The sequence below is a fragment of the Ochotona curzoniae genome, unplaced genomic scaffold (assembly GCF_017591425.1).
Source record: "Ochotona curzoniae isolate NIBS_2020 unplaced genomic scaffold, NIBS_Ocur_1.0 scaffold_2587, whole genome shotgun sequence".
Classification (NCBI taxonomy): Eukaryota; Metazoa; Chordata; class Mammalia; order Lagomorpha; family Ochotonidae; genus Ochotona; species Ochotona curzoniae.
In genome coordinates, this window is record NW_024467096.1 from 29,292,852 (window position 1) to 29,309,021 (window position 16,170).

A 16,170-nucleotide genomic window follows, 5' to 3' on the forward strand; every position below is an offset into this window, starting at 1 on the left:
CTATCTTAAAATTAAAATAGATCATATTACTAAATTATTTTTTCTAAGTTAAATAAATAAATGAGTTAAACAGCAATTACTAAACCAATCACTAATCTACAGTCACTGACAATCAATCAGTCCTGTTTTACAACCCAAAACTCCAAGTAGGTCAATGTGTCAGATTGTGTGTAGATTGTTCAGTCTTATTAAAAATACGAAGGAAGAGTACACCGTAAGATAAATTATCTTACCTCCTTTTCTTCACCAACTTGGTCCAAACTCTCATGACTTGAGGGATTATATGGAATTACTAAAAACACAATTTAAATGAATGAAAAACATTAATTCACCTAATAATGAGTGTGACATGAAGTTTTTTTCATGACTTAAAAATTTTATTTCTAAGTTTTCATAATTTAAACCTGCATACTTGCCCTACAAAAATATAAAGCATTATAATTTTTAGTTTGAATAAAGAGAGCAACTAGCAATCTGATATCCAAGTAGTGCTCTGAAGAAATATTTGCATTATTTTTTACACACTGCTTTTAGAATTAAATCAAATATAAGGTTAACTCTAAATTCCACCAACCCTCCAGCATGAGGTAATGTTTCATTTTCCACATCCTTCATTCTCAAAATGTTTCTGACTACCAGGAAAAGTCAAGAATAGAACTGACAAAAATGAGACTTGTACTTAAAGCTACTTGGGTGGTAAACATCTGGCTTAGTGGTTAAGATGCCTGTGTCCTGCATCAAGCAGACTCTGGGAGGGAGCAGACAGTTCAAGTGCAAAGCCAGGACCGAGTTCCCGTCTTTTTGGTGGGGGAGCCCCAGCTTGTTGGAGGCATTTGGGGCATGAAACTAGCAAATGAGAAGAGCTCTCTCTCAAATATACAAATACCAATTTTCTAGCGCTAGTTTGGGTGACATCAAACTGTATTTCGCATCCTCAAGCTCCTTCCATGATACTGCATTCTGTCCTTCCAAACAAACGCCCTGCCTTTCTGTTCTTGATTCAGTCCAGGGCAGATTGGGATACTCTAACCTCCTTAATTCATCTCCAAATTTCCTAACTTTAAGGTCTTCATCTACCTATCCTATCCTGTCAACTCATATCATCTTTTCAGAAATTCCCTTGCTTTATTTCTCCTATATTAAACGTCAATATTTGATAATAAAGGCTTTAAGAACAAACAGATTGCTTGAATACAATCAACATAGTCTACAAAAATGAAGTCTGTTTTTTCATCATGGAAAAAAATCTAAGTTTGCTGAATACAAAGGAGACTTGGAAAAAAATTATATCAACTAGAAGAGACAGTCATTTAAGCAACACAGTTATTTTTTTAGAATGCCAAATACATATGTTAAATAGTGTTGACTAAAATGTTCATCAGACACCTACTTTTGAGAACATAGATGTTTCAACTGTGGGCAAGAGAGGAACCTGAAGAAGTCTCTCAAGGTTACTTCACTAATGCACCACAGTTCAAGCAGAGGACACGCTTACCTGGCTGAGGATGGTCTGAATGCATGGACTGGTCCATGGGCATAATCGGTTCCTAGGAGCAATTGCAAAGACACAGTGACTGAGTGCATGCCTTTCAGACCCACCACCTCCATACCTGCAGATGCACTGCTAATCGGCATTTAAATTAGAAACACATCTACCAGGTGAGAACTGCATTGTTTTACTTTTATAAAATCATTTGATGTGTCTGTGAATGAAATAATGCTAGTTATATCTTACAGAAAAACACAAAATTAAATTACAGATCAGCAAAGTCAAACTTAAACCCTAACTACACTGATTTCTTTCTTTCTACTCTTCCTTCACACTCTAAAAAAGCCAATATTAAGGAAAAAACAAAAATCACAAATGTAATTTATCCTGCTTATTGTGGATATTTTTAGGTGTCTACATTATAGTGATTTTTCTTCTAAAAAATTATTTATTTTTATTGGAAAATCAGATATACAGAGACCAGGAGAGACAGAGAGAAAGATCTTCTGTTCAATGATTCACTCCCCAAGAGGATGCAATGGCCAGAGCTAAGCTCTTGAAATCAGGAGCAAGGAGCTTCTTCCAGGTCTCCCATATGGGAGCAGGTTCTCAAGGCTTTGGGCCGTCCTCGACTGCTTTTCCAGGCAACAGACATGGAGCTTATAAGAAGCAGGGCTGCCAGGATTAGAACCAGCACCCATATGGGATCCCAGCATGTGCAAGGTGAGGACTTGCTAGGATTAGACTTGCTGGGCTACCACGCCGGGCCCTACAGTAATTCGCCTTTAAAAACAGTTCCTTCACTCCAAGTAAATCATGCTTAAAATAAATGATGAAGAGTTGAAGGTAACATGAGTCTTCTTTTAAAGTCCTGTGTGATAAGCAGCAGCCAGTAATGAGCAGTGAAAGATGCAAAGTAATCACCGATTTTACTACCAATAAAAACAAGGAATAAACATTTGCTTTCACATGCCCTTAAACATTTTCCTTCACACATTCAGAAGTTCTAGACTTCCCTATCGATGCTGAAGTTCCTGGCTTCGGCTGGGTCCACTCCAGCTGATGTGGCACTTGACGAGTGACCACCAGATGAAGATCTTTGTTTCTCTTCATTTCTCTGCCTTTCAAATATATAAAAAATTTTAATGCGATATTTGCAACTCAGTATGTCTACTTCTGAATCCTTTAAGGAAGTAAGATTTTTCTCCTAGGAAATTTATCATGATATTCTTTATATGAAATTTTAGAAAACAACTCAAATACTCAGTCACAAGGATAAGTTACAAAAGTCAAATAGAGCACTATAACAAACTAATACTAAAAAGGATGGGGATATGTACAGATAAAAAAGATAACAAAAATATAGTGTTCAGTGTAAAACAGAAAATAGAAAATTGTGCTTATACGATCTCATTGTTGTTAAAAATGTATATAAAAGACAGTCACGGGGCCTGGCGCGGTGGCGCAAGCGGTTAAGGTCCTCGCCTTGAACGCCCGGGATCCCATATGGGCGCCGGTTCTAATCCCAGCAGCCCCACTTCCCGTCCAGCTCCCTGCCTGTGGCCCGGGAAAGCAGTCAAGGACGGCCCAAGGCTTTGGGACCCTGCACACGCGTGGGAGACCCAGAAGAGGCTCCTGGCTTCGGATCGGCATAGTATCGGCCGTTGCGCTCACTTGGGGAGTGAATCATCGGATGGAAGATCTTCCTCTCTGTCTCTCCTCTCTGTATATCCGCCTTTCTAATAAAAATAAATCTTAAAAAAAAAAAAAAAAGACAGTCACATCTTGGGCCTGGTGCAGTGGCCTAGTGGCTAAAATTCTCCCCTTGCATAAGCTGGCATCCCATATGGGCACCAGTTTGTGTCCCGGCAGCTCCACTTCCCATCCCATCCAGCTCCCTGCTTGGAAAAGCAGTAGAGAATGGCCCAAAGCCTTGGGACCCTGCACCCGCGTGGGAGACCAAAAGAAGCCTGTTTCCTGGCTCTAGATCAGGCCATTGCAGCCGCCTAGGGAATGAATCAGTGTGCGGCAAATCTTCCTCTGTCTCTCCTCCTCTCTGTAAATCTGACTTTTTCAATAAAAATAAATAAATATTTTTTTAAAAAAGACACTGAGGAATAAATGCTTGAGTGACAAACAAGCAAAATAAACCAAACTAGAAACTAGAAACTACTGAAAACAAATCCAACTGTAACATAAAGGAAACAAAGCAACATATTAAACCTAACTCTGCAGAATATGATTCTGCAGTATTTTTAGTGACAAAAAACAATGCTTCTGCTACAAGACAAATGTAAGGATTGCGATGGTAAGAGGGGTAAATGGAGAGGCCAGCAAACAACACAAAAATTCAGTTACAAATGGATTTCAATTGGTTCCTAACTCCAATGAAATTAGAGACACAATTACACTTATAAAACAACGAATTCTAAATAAACATTTCCTAAAAGGATAAAAATTTATTGGGATATCTGAGATGTATTTCAAATAACTCCGAGCAAGGGTCGGGGAAGTACTTGGGAATTTGGATAGCACAATCTGTCAAGAACTGCTAGCTGAAGCTGGGTAACTAGTATGAACAGAGGCTTACTACATTGCTGCAATATTCTTACACATGCCAAAATATATTCTTGTATAAAAACAAATTACATGAACTCAGTAGTGGACTCGGGGCAGGTGAGCAGCACCCCAGGGCCTGTCACAGACTCGGCCGCAGACATGATAGCTGTGAACTGTCCCAGGAATGGGGTTTGGGAATGCTGAGGAAATACATTGCAGGTGAGGAATGACTTCTGGGGACTTCCATGGACTAGGCCACCGAAGTCACAGGTGGTTTGGAGAGAGGGAAGCTGAAGGACATGTCTGGGACAGACTAGGACAGCAGTCCACGTGGGCTAGCTAGCACTCGTGCACATGAAAGCCAGGACTTGGGACCTGTTCCGGCAGGAATAGGCCACAGTATCCATCAGTGAGTGTCAGGGCAGAGGGTAACCCATGACACGTTAGGTTGGGCCATGACACTAACCAACACATGAGAGAACAGGGTCTGGGGAAAGATTCTGAAGGGAATTTATGGGCTCATACCTGTAGGACTGATGGTCTGGGTGAGAGCTGGCAGTGGTGAAGGCCAAGCTAGGCACGAGCAGAGAACTCACCAACGCTCATGGTAACAAGTTCAGAGTAGGGGAGGTTGCCCCAAGCTGCAGCACCCACAGGCACAACCAAGAATTGGGTGTAGGGACGGGCTGGAATACAGCATCCATCAGCACTCACCAAGAATGAGGTTGGGGGTTCAGTATGCTGGGCAGGGCCACAGCATCTACTGAGACACGTGAGATCCAGGTCTGGGAGCGGGCCCCTACTAAGCTGAAGCTCCTGCTGGGGAGCCTGAAAGTTGGGGCTAGTTGTAGGCCAAGCCAGGCAGAGATGCTCCAATTTTCAGCAGGGAGGACCAGGCAAGGCCAGGTCAAGTCATAGCACACACAAGCATACATGGGAACCAGGATGGGTGTGGGCCATCATGGGGTAGGCTTCTGTACCTGCCAGTTTGCATGAAAGCTGGGGCAGGCTGGTCTGGGACAGGCTGGAATAGGGTAGGACGCAGCAATCTGATGGCAAACGTCAAGACAGAGGATGGGTTATGCCAGGCTGGTGAGAGCAACGACTGGCAGGCATATGCAAGACTTGTGGCTGGTGGGGCCCGGTGCGGTGACCTAGTGGCTAAAGTCCTCGCCTTAAACGTGCCGGGATCCCATATGGTTGCTGGTTCTAATCCTGGCAACTCCACTTTCCATCCAGCTCCCTGCTTGTGGCCTGGGAAAGCAGTTGAGGACAGTCCAAAGCTTTGGGACCCTGCATCCATTTGGGAGACCCAGAAGAGCTCCTGGTTCCTGGCTTAGGATCGGCACAGCACCGGCCATTGTGGTCACTTGGGGTGTGAATCATCAGATGGAAGAGCTTCCTCTCTGTCTCTCCTCTAATCTGTATATCTGCTTTTCCAATAAAAATAAATATAAATAAATAAATAATAATAGTAAAAATAAAAAGACCTGTGGCTGGGGGGTGGGCCTGATTGGGGGGCTAAGGGGACACTCCAGCTGTCCTCTGGTTCCCACTGTTGAGTATGAGAGCCAGAAAGGGGAAGGTTTACAACAGGACTGGGACTAGGGGTTGGGCTAGGCTGGACTAGGTCGCAGCACACACCAGCACAACTGGAACTCTAGGTAGGCAGGGCTGAGCCAGGCTGCAGCACTTACCGGCAAATATTGAGGCGAGGCAGGTCATGACCGACTGGTGGGCAGCACCCACCAGCATATGCAAGACTCCAGGGGGAGGGTGAGCCTGGCAGGGGGCACTGCAAGGGCTCCAGGCTGGGCTGGGTAACTATCTGCTGCTACAGATAGTCAGATTAAACACAGGCTGGCCGGGCTTTGCCACAGTTATCATCTGACAAGTGCCAGGACTTGGGACAAGTACTGTCCAGGCAGACTTCAGTACCATTTGGAAAGTGCAAGATCTGGGGCCTAATAGGGAAGAGGGGTGCCAGGAGGGAAATTATGGACATTCCTCTGATGGGCTGGACTCCCACTGGTAAGTGAGAGAACCAGGGATGGGGGCCGGCCTGGCTGGACAGGTGGTAGCACCTGCTAGTATTAGTGTGGGCTGGAGAGTGGGGTCGATTGGGCTAAACTAGGTTACAGTACCCATTGGTGTGTAGAAGAGCCAAAAAGGATGTGGGTGGAACAGACTGAACCAGTCTGCTGCACACACTGGCATGTACAGGAACCAGTGCTAGGGGCAGGCCTGGTGGAAGTACCTAGCTGTCACTGTACTAGTGTACATGAGGGCACAGTGTGCAGTGTGCAGGGTTGGGCTGGGCCGCAGCATCTGTTGGTTTGCATATGAGACGCGGCTAGGGACAGAACTGACCAGGCAACTGCAACAACTGGGTTGTGTGTAGCCTGATGTGGGTGACGAACTGAGCCGGACCTCACACTGACTGGCACACACAGCAGTCCGGTCTGGGGTCACCTCAGGAGAGGTCTCTTTGGGGACTCCCAACTGGACTACTGGACTCAAAACTCCAACCACAGGGAAAATCACAGGGTTTGTGGTCTGACCTTGAAATGTTTGTATCGGAATTGGGCCTCCTAGACTGTTGAAGCTTGTGCAGTTCACAGCATGCCCAGATGCATAAGGCAGACACGACAGCTCACTGAGGCCTGCAGAGGACATCTATTACCATGGCAGAGGACAGAGAGCAGAACAAACTGGACAGCTCTCCTGGCAAAGCTTTAACAGCAAGTTATCTGTGTGAGTGGAGACTTAGGTGGACTATGTCAGCCAATGGATCCTGGAAGGATTTCCTCAACCTTGGAGCAACGAAATCAAGAGTGTCTCGGAACGAACAAATCCTCTTAAACAGTACCATAGGAACATGTTCCACATCAGAGATCCATCCCCATCCACAGGTACTGATGCAGTTAGGCTGCTGGGAACAGCCCTCTTTCCTCTTCTCCTCTCCTCCGGATACACGAAGAAAAACAAAAAAAAAGGAAGCAACTGTCTCATCTACTTTCTCTCTTCCCTTGTCCCTCCCCACCTTAATACAGTGGTCCTTCTCAACTATGTAAACATTATCAAGAAGATAAATTTATATATTAGAAAATTTTAAAAATTAGAAAGTTTTTACATATAAATTTGCATAGGGAAAATTCTGGAAGGATATATACAAACAAAATGTTTTTCTTTGCCTGCCTGCATTCTCTATTTTTCTGCAACAGATGCTCTAATTACACTTAAATAGAAAGCAAAACAAACCAACCAACCCTCATAATTTTAAATGTTCTTTTCCCTGGCTGTTTAAATAGCAAATACAATAACTCTGAATAGATGCTACAGGGATCTGGCATTGTGGCCCAGAAGGTTAAGCCACTGTCTGACAGTGCATCCAATATAAGCAATGGTTTGTATCCTTACTGCACTTCTTCCCATTCAGCTCCCTGTCAATGGCACAGGAGAAGCAGAGGAAGATGGTCCAAGTATATGGGTCCCTGTGCCATGTGGGACACCTGGATGAAGCCCCAGCTTCCTGGATTTGGCTTGGCCCACTGATGGTTGATGTGGCCAACCAGGGCATGAGCCAACAGATGGAAAATCATTTCTCCTTCTATCTCCGTAACTGTGACTTTCAAAATAAATAAATAAATGTAAAATCAAGAAACTCACACACAGGAGAAAAAAATTCTTAAATGCTTCTCCTCTACATCCTCCTAATTTGGACCTGAGGATTTAACAGCAATTCAACCAGAATTTTAACATCCTAGAAACCAATGTCATGATAGTCATTTCAAGTTCCAAAGTTCATAATATGCTAATCTGAACATAAAGTTTTCCTATCCACGTTGCTTAATAACTTTCTGAAACAGCTGATTCTTTAACATCTCTATATCCTAGTTCCTGTTTTAGTAGTTATTATCAAGCATGGCGAATTTAAAAGAAAAAAATACAACTCTATCTTACCGGTGGCAAAGAATGTCGTCCACATTCAATTGTGACGAGTTTGTGGCACTTCTTATGAACCAGAAGTTTGCAGTTGATGCACTTATATCCTTGGCGGCCAAGTCCCCATATTCGGTCTGTGCAGATGGCACAGTGAGCACGCTAGAAAAAGTAATTCCACAATATTTTATTAACAAAAATGAGTCATAATCATTTCCTACCAGTCTGCTTATAAAATAGTGAAAATAAATGGTTTCTCCAACTTAATTCTTTTCATCATGGCATAAACTTCCAGTTCATGGCTAAACAAAACAAGATTTCCTCATATGTAATTTTTCAAAAGCTATGAGGGTTCAGTAAAAAATAACACAAGGCATACTCTTTCTAAGTTGAAAAGTTCATAGTACAGCGTTGGCCATACATAGTACATCAATCCTCTGACTTCGGTGCCTGCATTCCATATAGGTACTGGTTTTAGCTCCAGCTGCTCTCCTTCCAGTTCCCTGAACATAGCATAGGAAAACAGTGGAGGATGGCACAAGGCCTTGGGCCCCTGTAGCCATGTGGGAGACCCACAAGAAGTCCCTGACTCCTAGCTTTAGACCAGCATAGCTCTGGCCATTGCACCATACGGGGAGTGAACAAACAAATGGAAGAATTTTCTCTCTCTCTCTCTCCCTCTCACTCTGTGTGTGTGTGTGTGTATAAGCCTGGCTTTTATGTGAAATAAAAAAAAATCACATATAAAAAAAGTTGAGAGTAATGAAAATAAAAAGTTAATTAAGATTGAAATCCTTGGGCCCGGCACGGTGGCGCAAGCGGTTAAGGTCCTCGCCTTGAACACCCAGGATCCCATATGGGCGCCGGTTCTATCCCTGGCAGCCCCGCTTCCCTTCCAGCTCCCTGCTTGTGACCCGGGAAAGCAGTTGAGGACGGCCCAAGGCTTTGGGACCCTGCACCCGCATGGGAGACCCAGAAGAGGCTCCTGGCTTCGGATCGGCATAGTATCGGCCGTTGTGCTCACTTGGGGAGTGAATCATCGGATGGAAGATCATCCTCTCCGTCTCTCCTCTCTGTATATCCGCCTTTCCAATAAAAAAATAATAAAAATAAATCTTAAAAAAAAAAAAGATTGAAATCCTATGGCCTTCTAGTCTATTCAGAGGTCAAAATGAAGCACTGCTTTATTAAAACATAATACCAAAAGTGATTTTCCTATAAGTCTTATTACATATCAGTACTGGGGCTGGCATTAGAAATTAGTAGAGTAAGCATCTGCCTGTGGTGCCAGAGACCCATATGGGTGCTGGTTTGTCCTGGCAGCTCCACTTCTGATGCAGCTCCTTGTTAATAGTCTGGGAAGGAAGCAGAGGATGGCCCAAATCCTGGGGCCCCTGCATCCATGTGGGAGACCCAAAGAAAGCTTTTGCTCCTGGCTTTGGATCAGCTCAGCTCCAGCCACAGAGTAAAACAGTAGGGAATATCTCTCTGTTTCCCCTTCTTTCTTTGTAACGTTGCCTTTCAAATAAAAATAAATAAATCTGGGCCCGGCGCGGTGGCGCAGTGGTTAAGGTCCTTGCCTTGCACGCCCAGGATCCCATATGGATGCCGGTTCTAATCCCGGCGGCCCCACTTCCCATCCAGCTCCCTGCCTGTGGCCCAGGAAAGCAATCAGGACGGCCCAAAGCCTTGGGACCCTGCACCCACGCGGGAGACCCAGAAGACGCTCCTGGCTCCGGATTGGCATAGCACTGGCCGTTGCGCTCACTTGGGGAGTGAATCATCGGCCGGAAGATTTTCCTCTCTGTATATCTGCCTTTCCAATAAAAATAAAATAAATCTTTAACATAAATAAATAAATAAATAAATAAATAAATCTATCTTAAATATGAGTACTGCTAAGAAAAAAAGTTTGGGGATCTCAGGTGGTGGTTTTTCTGTGCATTGAAGAATTTAGGACATAAATTCGCAGTTAACAAAAGATATTGAAATTATGGAACTCAGGAGACAGACTGCCTATTTTAAAGCTTTGGCTCCACCAAATGTGTCACCTGGGGCAAGTTACTTAATTGCTGTATGCTTCAGTTTTCTTATCTATACAACAGAAATATAAAGTTCCCATTTCACAGAGTGTGTACAAGGACTTCATGAGGTAGAGAAGTGAAGCAGTTGGAAAGGGCAGGGTACACAGTCAAAGCTAGACAAGTCTTTGCTATTAGTATCTTTCTGTATCATAAAAATAAATTCATAGCATTAAATAGTTTGCACCATAAACTAGGTTTGGTTCCTAGGCACCCGGAAATGTTTTTCAAAATTTAAATATTCTTATTGCTAGAATCATCCCAAATTTAATCATTGTATTTAAAGCTTCTTTTGTCATTAAAAATTATACATATACTGCCCCAGGCAAGCAATCAAGCTCAGCCCCACTGACTATAAAAGGAAACAAGACTTAATTACCAAACTATGTTTCTCTCATAGGAGAAAGAAAAAAATTAAGCCAAAGCCAGAAATTGTCAGCATGCAATAAATGTGTTTACCCTGTTGAACCTCTTGGCTTGAAAGGTATGGCCATTTGCACAATAAAGCTTTCTCCAGCGGCGTGCGCCTCTCCGATAGATGGATTCTGAAGAGAGATTACAAATTAAAAAGAAAAAAAGCCAAGTCTGAGTAAAAGTCACTTTTTAATTAAACCTGTAATTTTTTTCATTATATTCATTGCAAGTATATATATATATTGCTTAGACATTCAGAACTGAAAAAGTAAAAGTTTCATCAAGGGCATAGACAAAAATTATAACCTTGGCCTTCAGTACTGACAGCATCTATGGAACAAACTGGCAGGTGGGATCTTGTTTATCACTCCAATTCCTAATAAAAATTAACTTTAAAAAGATCACAAAATGTAAATATTTGGGGGTTGGCACAGTGGTGTATTTAGCTAATCCTCTGCCCTACAGCACCGCATCCCATATGGGTGCTGGTTCCAGACATGCCCGCTGCATTTCTAATCCAATTCTCTGATTCTGGCCTAGGAAAGCAGTAGAGGATGGCCCAGATCCTGGGGTCCTTGCAACCAGGGGAGAGACCCAGAGTAAGCTTCTGGCTCCTGGCTTCAGACTGACCCAGTGCTGGCCTTTGCAGCCATCTGGAGTCAGCAGATGGAAGATCATTTTGTCTTCCCTCTCTCTGGGAATGGACCTGTCAAATAAAAATCAACAAAACTTAAAAAATAAGTGACAAACTACACTGCATATGGAAGGCAGTAACTTATAAACAAACAGCTGCTTGTGTATATAAACACATCAAAATAGTGGAATGCTACTTCCAATTCACCCCATTAATAAAAATTCCCATAACAATTGCTAAGGGAAAATGATGACGTATTTAAAGGTAAAATGTTATGTTAGTTGGTCTGGAATAGCATAACAAAAAAATTAAAATAAAACAAGCATATTTTAACATACATATGCATGCCTATGTGTAAGAGAGACAAATCAAACCTAAAGCAAACAGGGAAAATGCTAAATGGAAAATCTGAGCATGACTTATATGAAGATTCTTATTTTAAATGTGAGTCCAATATATCTCTAGGTTTAAAATATCCAAACTGGGAATCAACATGGTGGAACAGGGTAAGGACACATTTAAACAGATGGAGAATCATTGGCCAGGGTGAAAAACAGACAGCACATTCTAGGAAACAGGAGAAGACAGGCCAACGGCAGAGGGGCACCAGGAGACTGACGGACACAGGAAAGCCATGGACACAACGATGTGGTGTAGCAGTGACCAGATACCACGGTGGCAGTCATGAGCAGAGTTCTGAGTTCCAACAGCAGCCAGGTAGGAAAGGGAATTCACTAGGAGCTCAGTAGGTGAACCCAGGTAATGAAGTGCCCATGCTGCAGATTTATTTGATTCAAACAGGAACAGACCCCAAACAGGCGGTGCAGAAACAGGGTGGATTTCACAACCCAGACCCCCATCAGAGCCAAATCAGGCAATATTGTATGAAGGGAGGTAAAGGCTGTGGGACTGTGCATGGACCAAGCTGGGAGCAAACTCATTTCTGGCTCAGTGCATTGCATCGACATGGTCCTGCAGGTTCTATCGAAAATAGGTCAGGGTAGACTCAAGACATGATGGCCAGCAGATCCAGAACTCCAGCAGTGGTACATCGGGTGTCAATGTTGTACAATGTGGCAAACGCTGTGACACTGGAGGGACAACAGTGAGTTGCCCATGCACAGAGCTGAGCTGGAAGCAAACTCACTTCCAGTTCAGTGCACTGCACTGGTCCCACATGGAAAATAATACCAACTTTGGCACCATAGGGGTCAAAATAGGTCCGGGTAGCCCTCAGACCTAACGGCCAGCAGGTTCTGACAAGATCAGCACCAACAACATGATAGTTATTTATGATACCTGGTATCTCCCTAATGTGGGAACTCCTCAAACCAGAAGTGGGAGAAAGGGGGGACAGACAATGGTGCAGCCACAGCAAGGGATCACAGGAGGTAGAGAGTGGCAAGAAGAGTTGGGGCTACAGAGACCATGGTGCAAGCCTAACACAAGGATCCAGACCAGAATCTTGCTGTTGGGAGTGGCACAAGTGACTGCAAACAAAGAGCTGCGTCCCAACCATAATATGTAGAATCAAACTGTACACCTGTGGGTGACACAGCTTAGAAACTTGCCTTAATGAAAAGAATTTGTTAACCAGAAGTACAATGACCAAGAGCAGAAGAAACAGGGGCACAATGAATGTTACTGAAGACTCCCCTGCAAAGGAGCAAAAGCCTTTGCCAGCCTCAGAGTTAACCAAGGAATACATGAAGGATGTAGAAGAAGAACTTTAAAAACTTGGTATAAGGCTTCATTATCAACAATAAGAAGCAATACAGGAAATTAAGGAATATCTCACACAAGGAAAAAGAACACTAAAACAAAATCAAGCAGAATTATTAGAAATGAAGAACACAATGGAGCAAATAAAAACTGATTGGAAAGTCTCAGTAACAAATTAAATGAAGCAGAAGAAAGAATCTCAGAATTGGAAGATATTTCTTGCCCAATAGTGAAACAATCAAAAAGCTGGAAGAGGAACTGAGACAAACTAAGAAAAGTATTCAGGAATTAAGGGACACTATCAAAAAGCCAAACATAAAAGTTATGATAGCTCCAGAAGGCACAGAAAGAGCTGGGTTTAAAAATGCATTCAATAAAATAATAAAGGAAGACTTCCCTAATCTGAAGAAAGAATTGGGAAACAACATCCAGGAGGGGCACAGAACTCCCAACAGGATTGACCAAAAGCATAAAACATGATGACCAAGCTCTCTTGAGTAAAACATAAGGCAACACCCTTAAATATACATATGAAAAACATCAAAGACCTATAGAGAACAGCAATCAGACTCACAGCTGACCTCTCACAGGAAACTCTACAAGCCAGAAGAAAATGGAGTGACATTCCAGATTCTAAAAGCAAACAATTATCGGCCCAGGATAACATACTTTCCTTTGTCTTTGAAAAAAAGACAAGATGACAAAGCTATCCTTTGTCTTTGAAAATGAAATAAAATTCTTCCACAGTAAACAAAAGCTTAAAGAATACACCTCTTCCAAACCTGCCCTACAAATGATACTTACAGATGTTCTCTTGACACAGAAGAGGAACAGCACCCACCAAAACCAAAGACAAACGTGAAGAACATCCCATTAAATCATCAATAGAAGACTAAATTACACAATGAAAAACCCACAATGAAAATGACAGGACCAAATTACCACCTATTCATATTAACCCTGAATGTAAATGGCTTAACCTCATTAATCTAATGTCATTGGTTAGTAGACTGGATTAAAAACAAAACCCATCTATCTGTTGCCTACAGGAGACACATCTCACCAACAAAGATCAGCAGAAACTGTATCTCATGGATTTTGATGTTTTTGCTTTTATTTCATTTCCTCAAAACATTTTTTTTCATATTAAATTCTTCACTGTCTCATAGGTCACACAGTAGCATCATTTTCTTCAAGAAGGTTCTTGATTTTTATTTCTTATCAACATATTAGATATTCAGTAGCATGTTATTTAATTTTATGGCATTGTAAATTTTTATTCGCCTTCTTGTTGATTTTGTTTTGTGGCCTTTCATTTAATGGGATGTACAGTAACTCTGTACTGGAGACTATAATATGTAGTAGCATGTTATTTAACTTCATGGTGTTTTTAATTTCTTTTTTCTGGCTGCTGTTGATTTTGTATTGTGACTTTTAATTTAAGGGATGTATAGTAACTGTGTAATGGAGACTATCATATCCAGAAATGAGAATACAATGCAGTATGCATCTCTACTTCCAGAATAAAGATGGACTTTCAACAAAACTGTTAACTGTATCTTGAATATAGGATGCTGGACTTTCTGCCATTATCCATGCCCACAATGATGGACTTACAAACTGTTTATGAAGAAGTATACTATAGTAATAATACAGGGGAAATCAGTGAGTGGGAGGGACAAGGGGATTTGCACAGCGGGAAAAGGAAATCCCTGAGCCTATGGAACTGTATCATAAAACCACAATAAAATAATGAGAAAAAAGAAGAAAAAAAAAAGAGAGAAAAATGTTTAAACCAAAAAGATAGGAAGACAAATAGCTTAAAATTATTTTTATTTAAGATGTCCTGTAAGTTGTAACTAAGAGCTATCTGAATTTCATCTGTTAAAAGAACAATTTAGTCAGTTGCTAATATTTAATTCTACATTCTGAAAAACAGAAAAAAAAAATGAACGTAGGGCTGAAGCTTGGCCGGCCAGGTTAAGTCACCGAGTGTGGCCCTGGCATTCCGTATGGGCAGCAGTGCGGAGTCCCAGCTGCTCAGCTTCTCATCTAGTACTCTGCCAATGCATGTGGGAAAGCAGCAAAGGAGGGCTCAGGTTGGGCCCCTGCACTCAACTGGGAGACCCAGAAGAACCTCCTCATTTTGGCCTTGGTCAGTCTGTCCTGGCTGATGAGGCCATTTGGAGAGAGAACAAGCAGATGAAATGAAAGGTGTTTGTATTGTTCTTCTGCGTTGTTCTTCTCTCTTTCCTGCTCTGTCTTCCAAATAAATAAATAAATACATAAATAAATATTAAATAAATAGCAAAGTGAATTTAAAATTCTATTTCCTATTACTTTTCACTTGTACTATCACATAACAACTTCTCCTGAACACAAAGCATATGAATACTCACTGTCTTCTCCTGGACAAGGCATTCCAGGACGTTCTGGTACACAAGGGAATACTGCAAGGAAATAAAATCAGTTAACAGTATATTTAGAATTTAAATTCCTCACCTAGAACAAGACACTCGGCACACAGTTAATATTAGTTGAAGGCATCCATTTTCCCAAGGCTACATAAAAGCTGTTCATAAAAACAAGCATATGTACAGACAAACATCAAAATTTCAGAATTAGTCATTTTAGTTCCCGTTATATCACTACTTTCATCCTTAAAAAAAAAAAACAATTTTTTCAACACATTTGCTACAACAACAAATTACCAAAATCTATGCAAATATGAAACATACAATATTAGTGGGGTTGGGCATCCTGGAGCAGTGAGTTAAGCTGTTGCTTGGGAGTCCAGTATCTCATCAGTCATGGCTCAAGCCCTTCTTCCAATCCAGGTTTTGCTAAAATGTCCTGGATCAAAGGGCTTGGGCCATGCCACCCAGGTAGCATACCCAGATGGCATTCCAGGCTCCTGGTTTTAACCTGGTCCAACCCTGCTTTGTGGGCACTCAAGGAATGAATCAGCAAATGGAAGCTCTCTCTCTTATGCTGTTGTTTTGCATTTCAATTATACATTGCTGAAAGCTTTTCAAAACTACAGTTTTTAGAAGATGTATAGGGGCCCGGCACAGTAGTCTAGTGGCTAAAGCCCTCGCCTTGCACATGCAAGGAGTCCATCTAATTACAGCTGCTCCACTTCCTATCCAGCCTGTAACTTGGGAAAGCAGCAGAAGACGGCCCAAAGCACTGAGACCTTGCACCTGCGTAGGAGACCCGGAAGAGGCTCCTGGCTTCAGATCAGCTCAGCTCCAATGTTGTGGCCACTTGGAGAATGAACCAGCAGATGAAAGATCTTTCTCTGTATATATTTGCCTTTCCAATAAAAA

General features: G+C 42.2%; 1 protein-coding gene across 1 annotated transcript in view; it reads right to left on the bottom strand.

Annotated features, from left to right (window-relative positions):
• The window catches only part of PRKCI (protein kinase C iota), a 93,726-nt gene that overhangs the window by 21,386 nt on the left and 56,170 nt on the right, over positions 1-16,170 (bottom strand). Inside the window, exons 4-8 of the mRNA XM_041002664.1 lie at positions 15,241-15,291; positions 10,531-10,616; positions 8,012-8,152; positions 1,496-1,547; positions 234-292 (exon numbers count right to left, since the gene is read on the bottom strand). Of these exons, the coding sequence (XP_040858598.1) occupies positions 234-292; positions 1,496-1,547; positions 8,012-8,152; positions 10,531-10,616; positions 15,241-15,291 (389 nt within the window). The remainder of the gene's footprint in view (positions 1-233; positions 293-1,495; positions 1,548-8,011; positions 8,153-10,530; positions 10,617-15,240; positions 15,292-16,170) is intronic.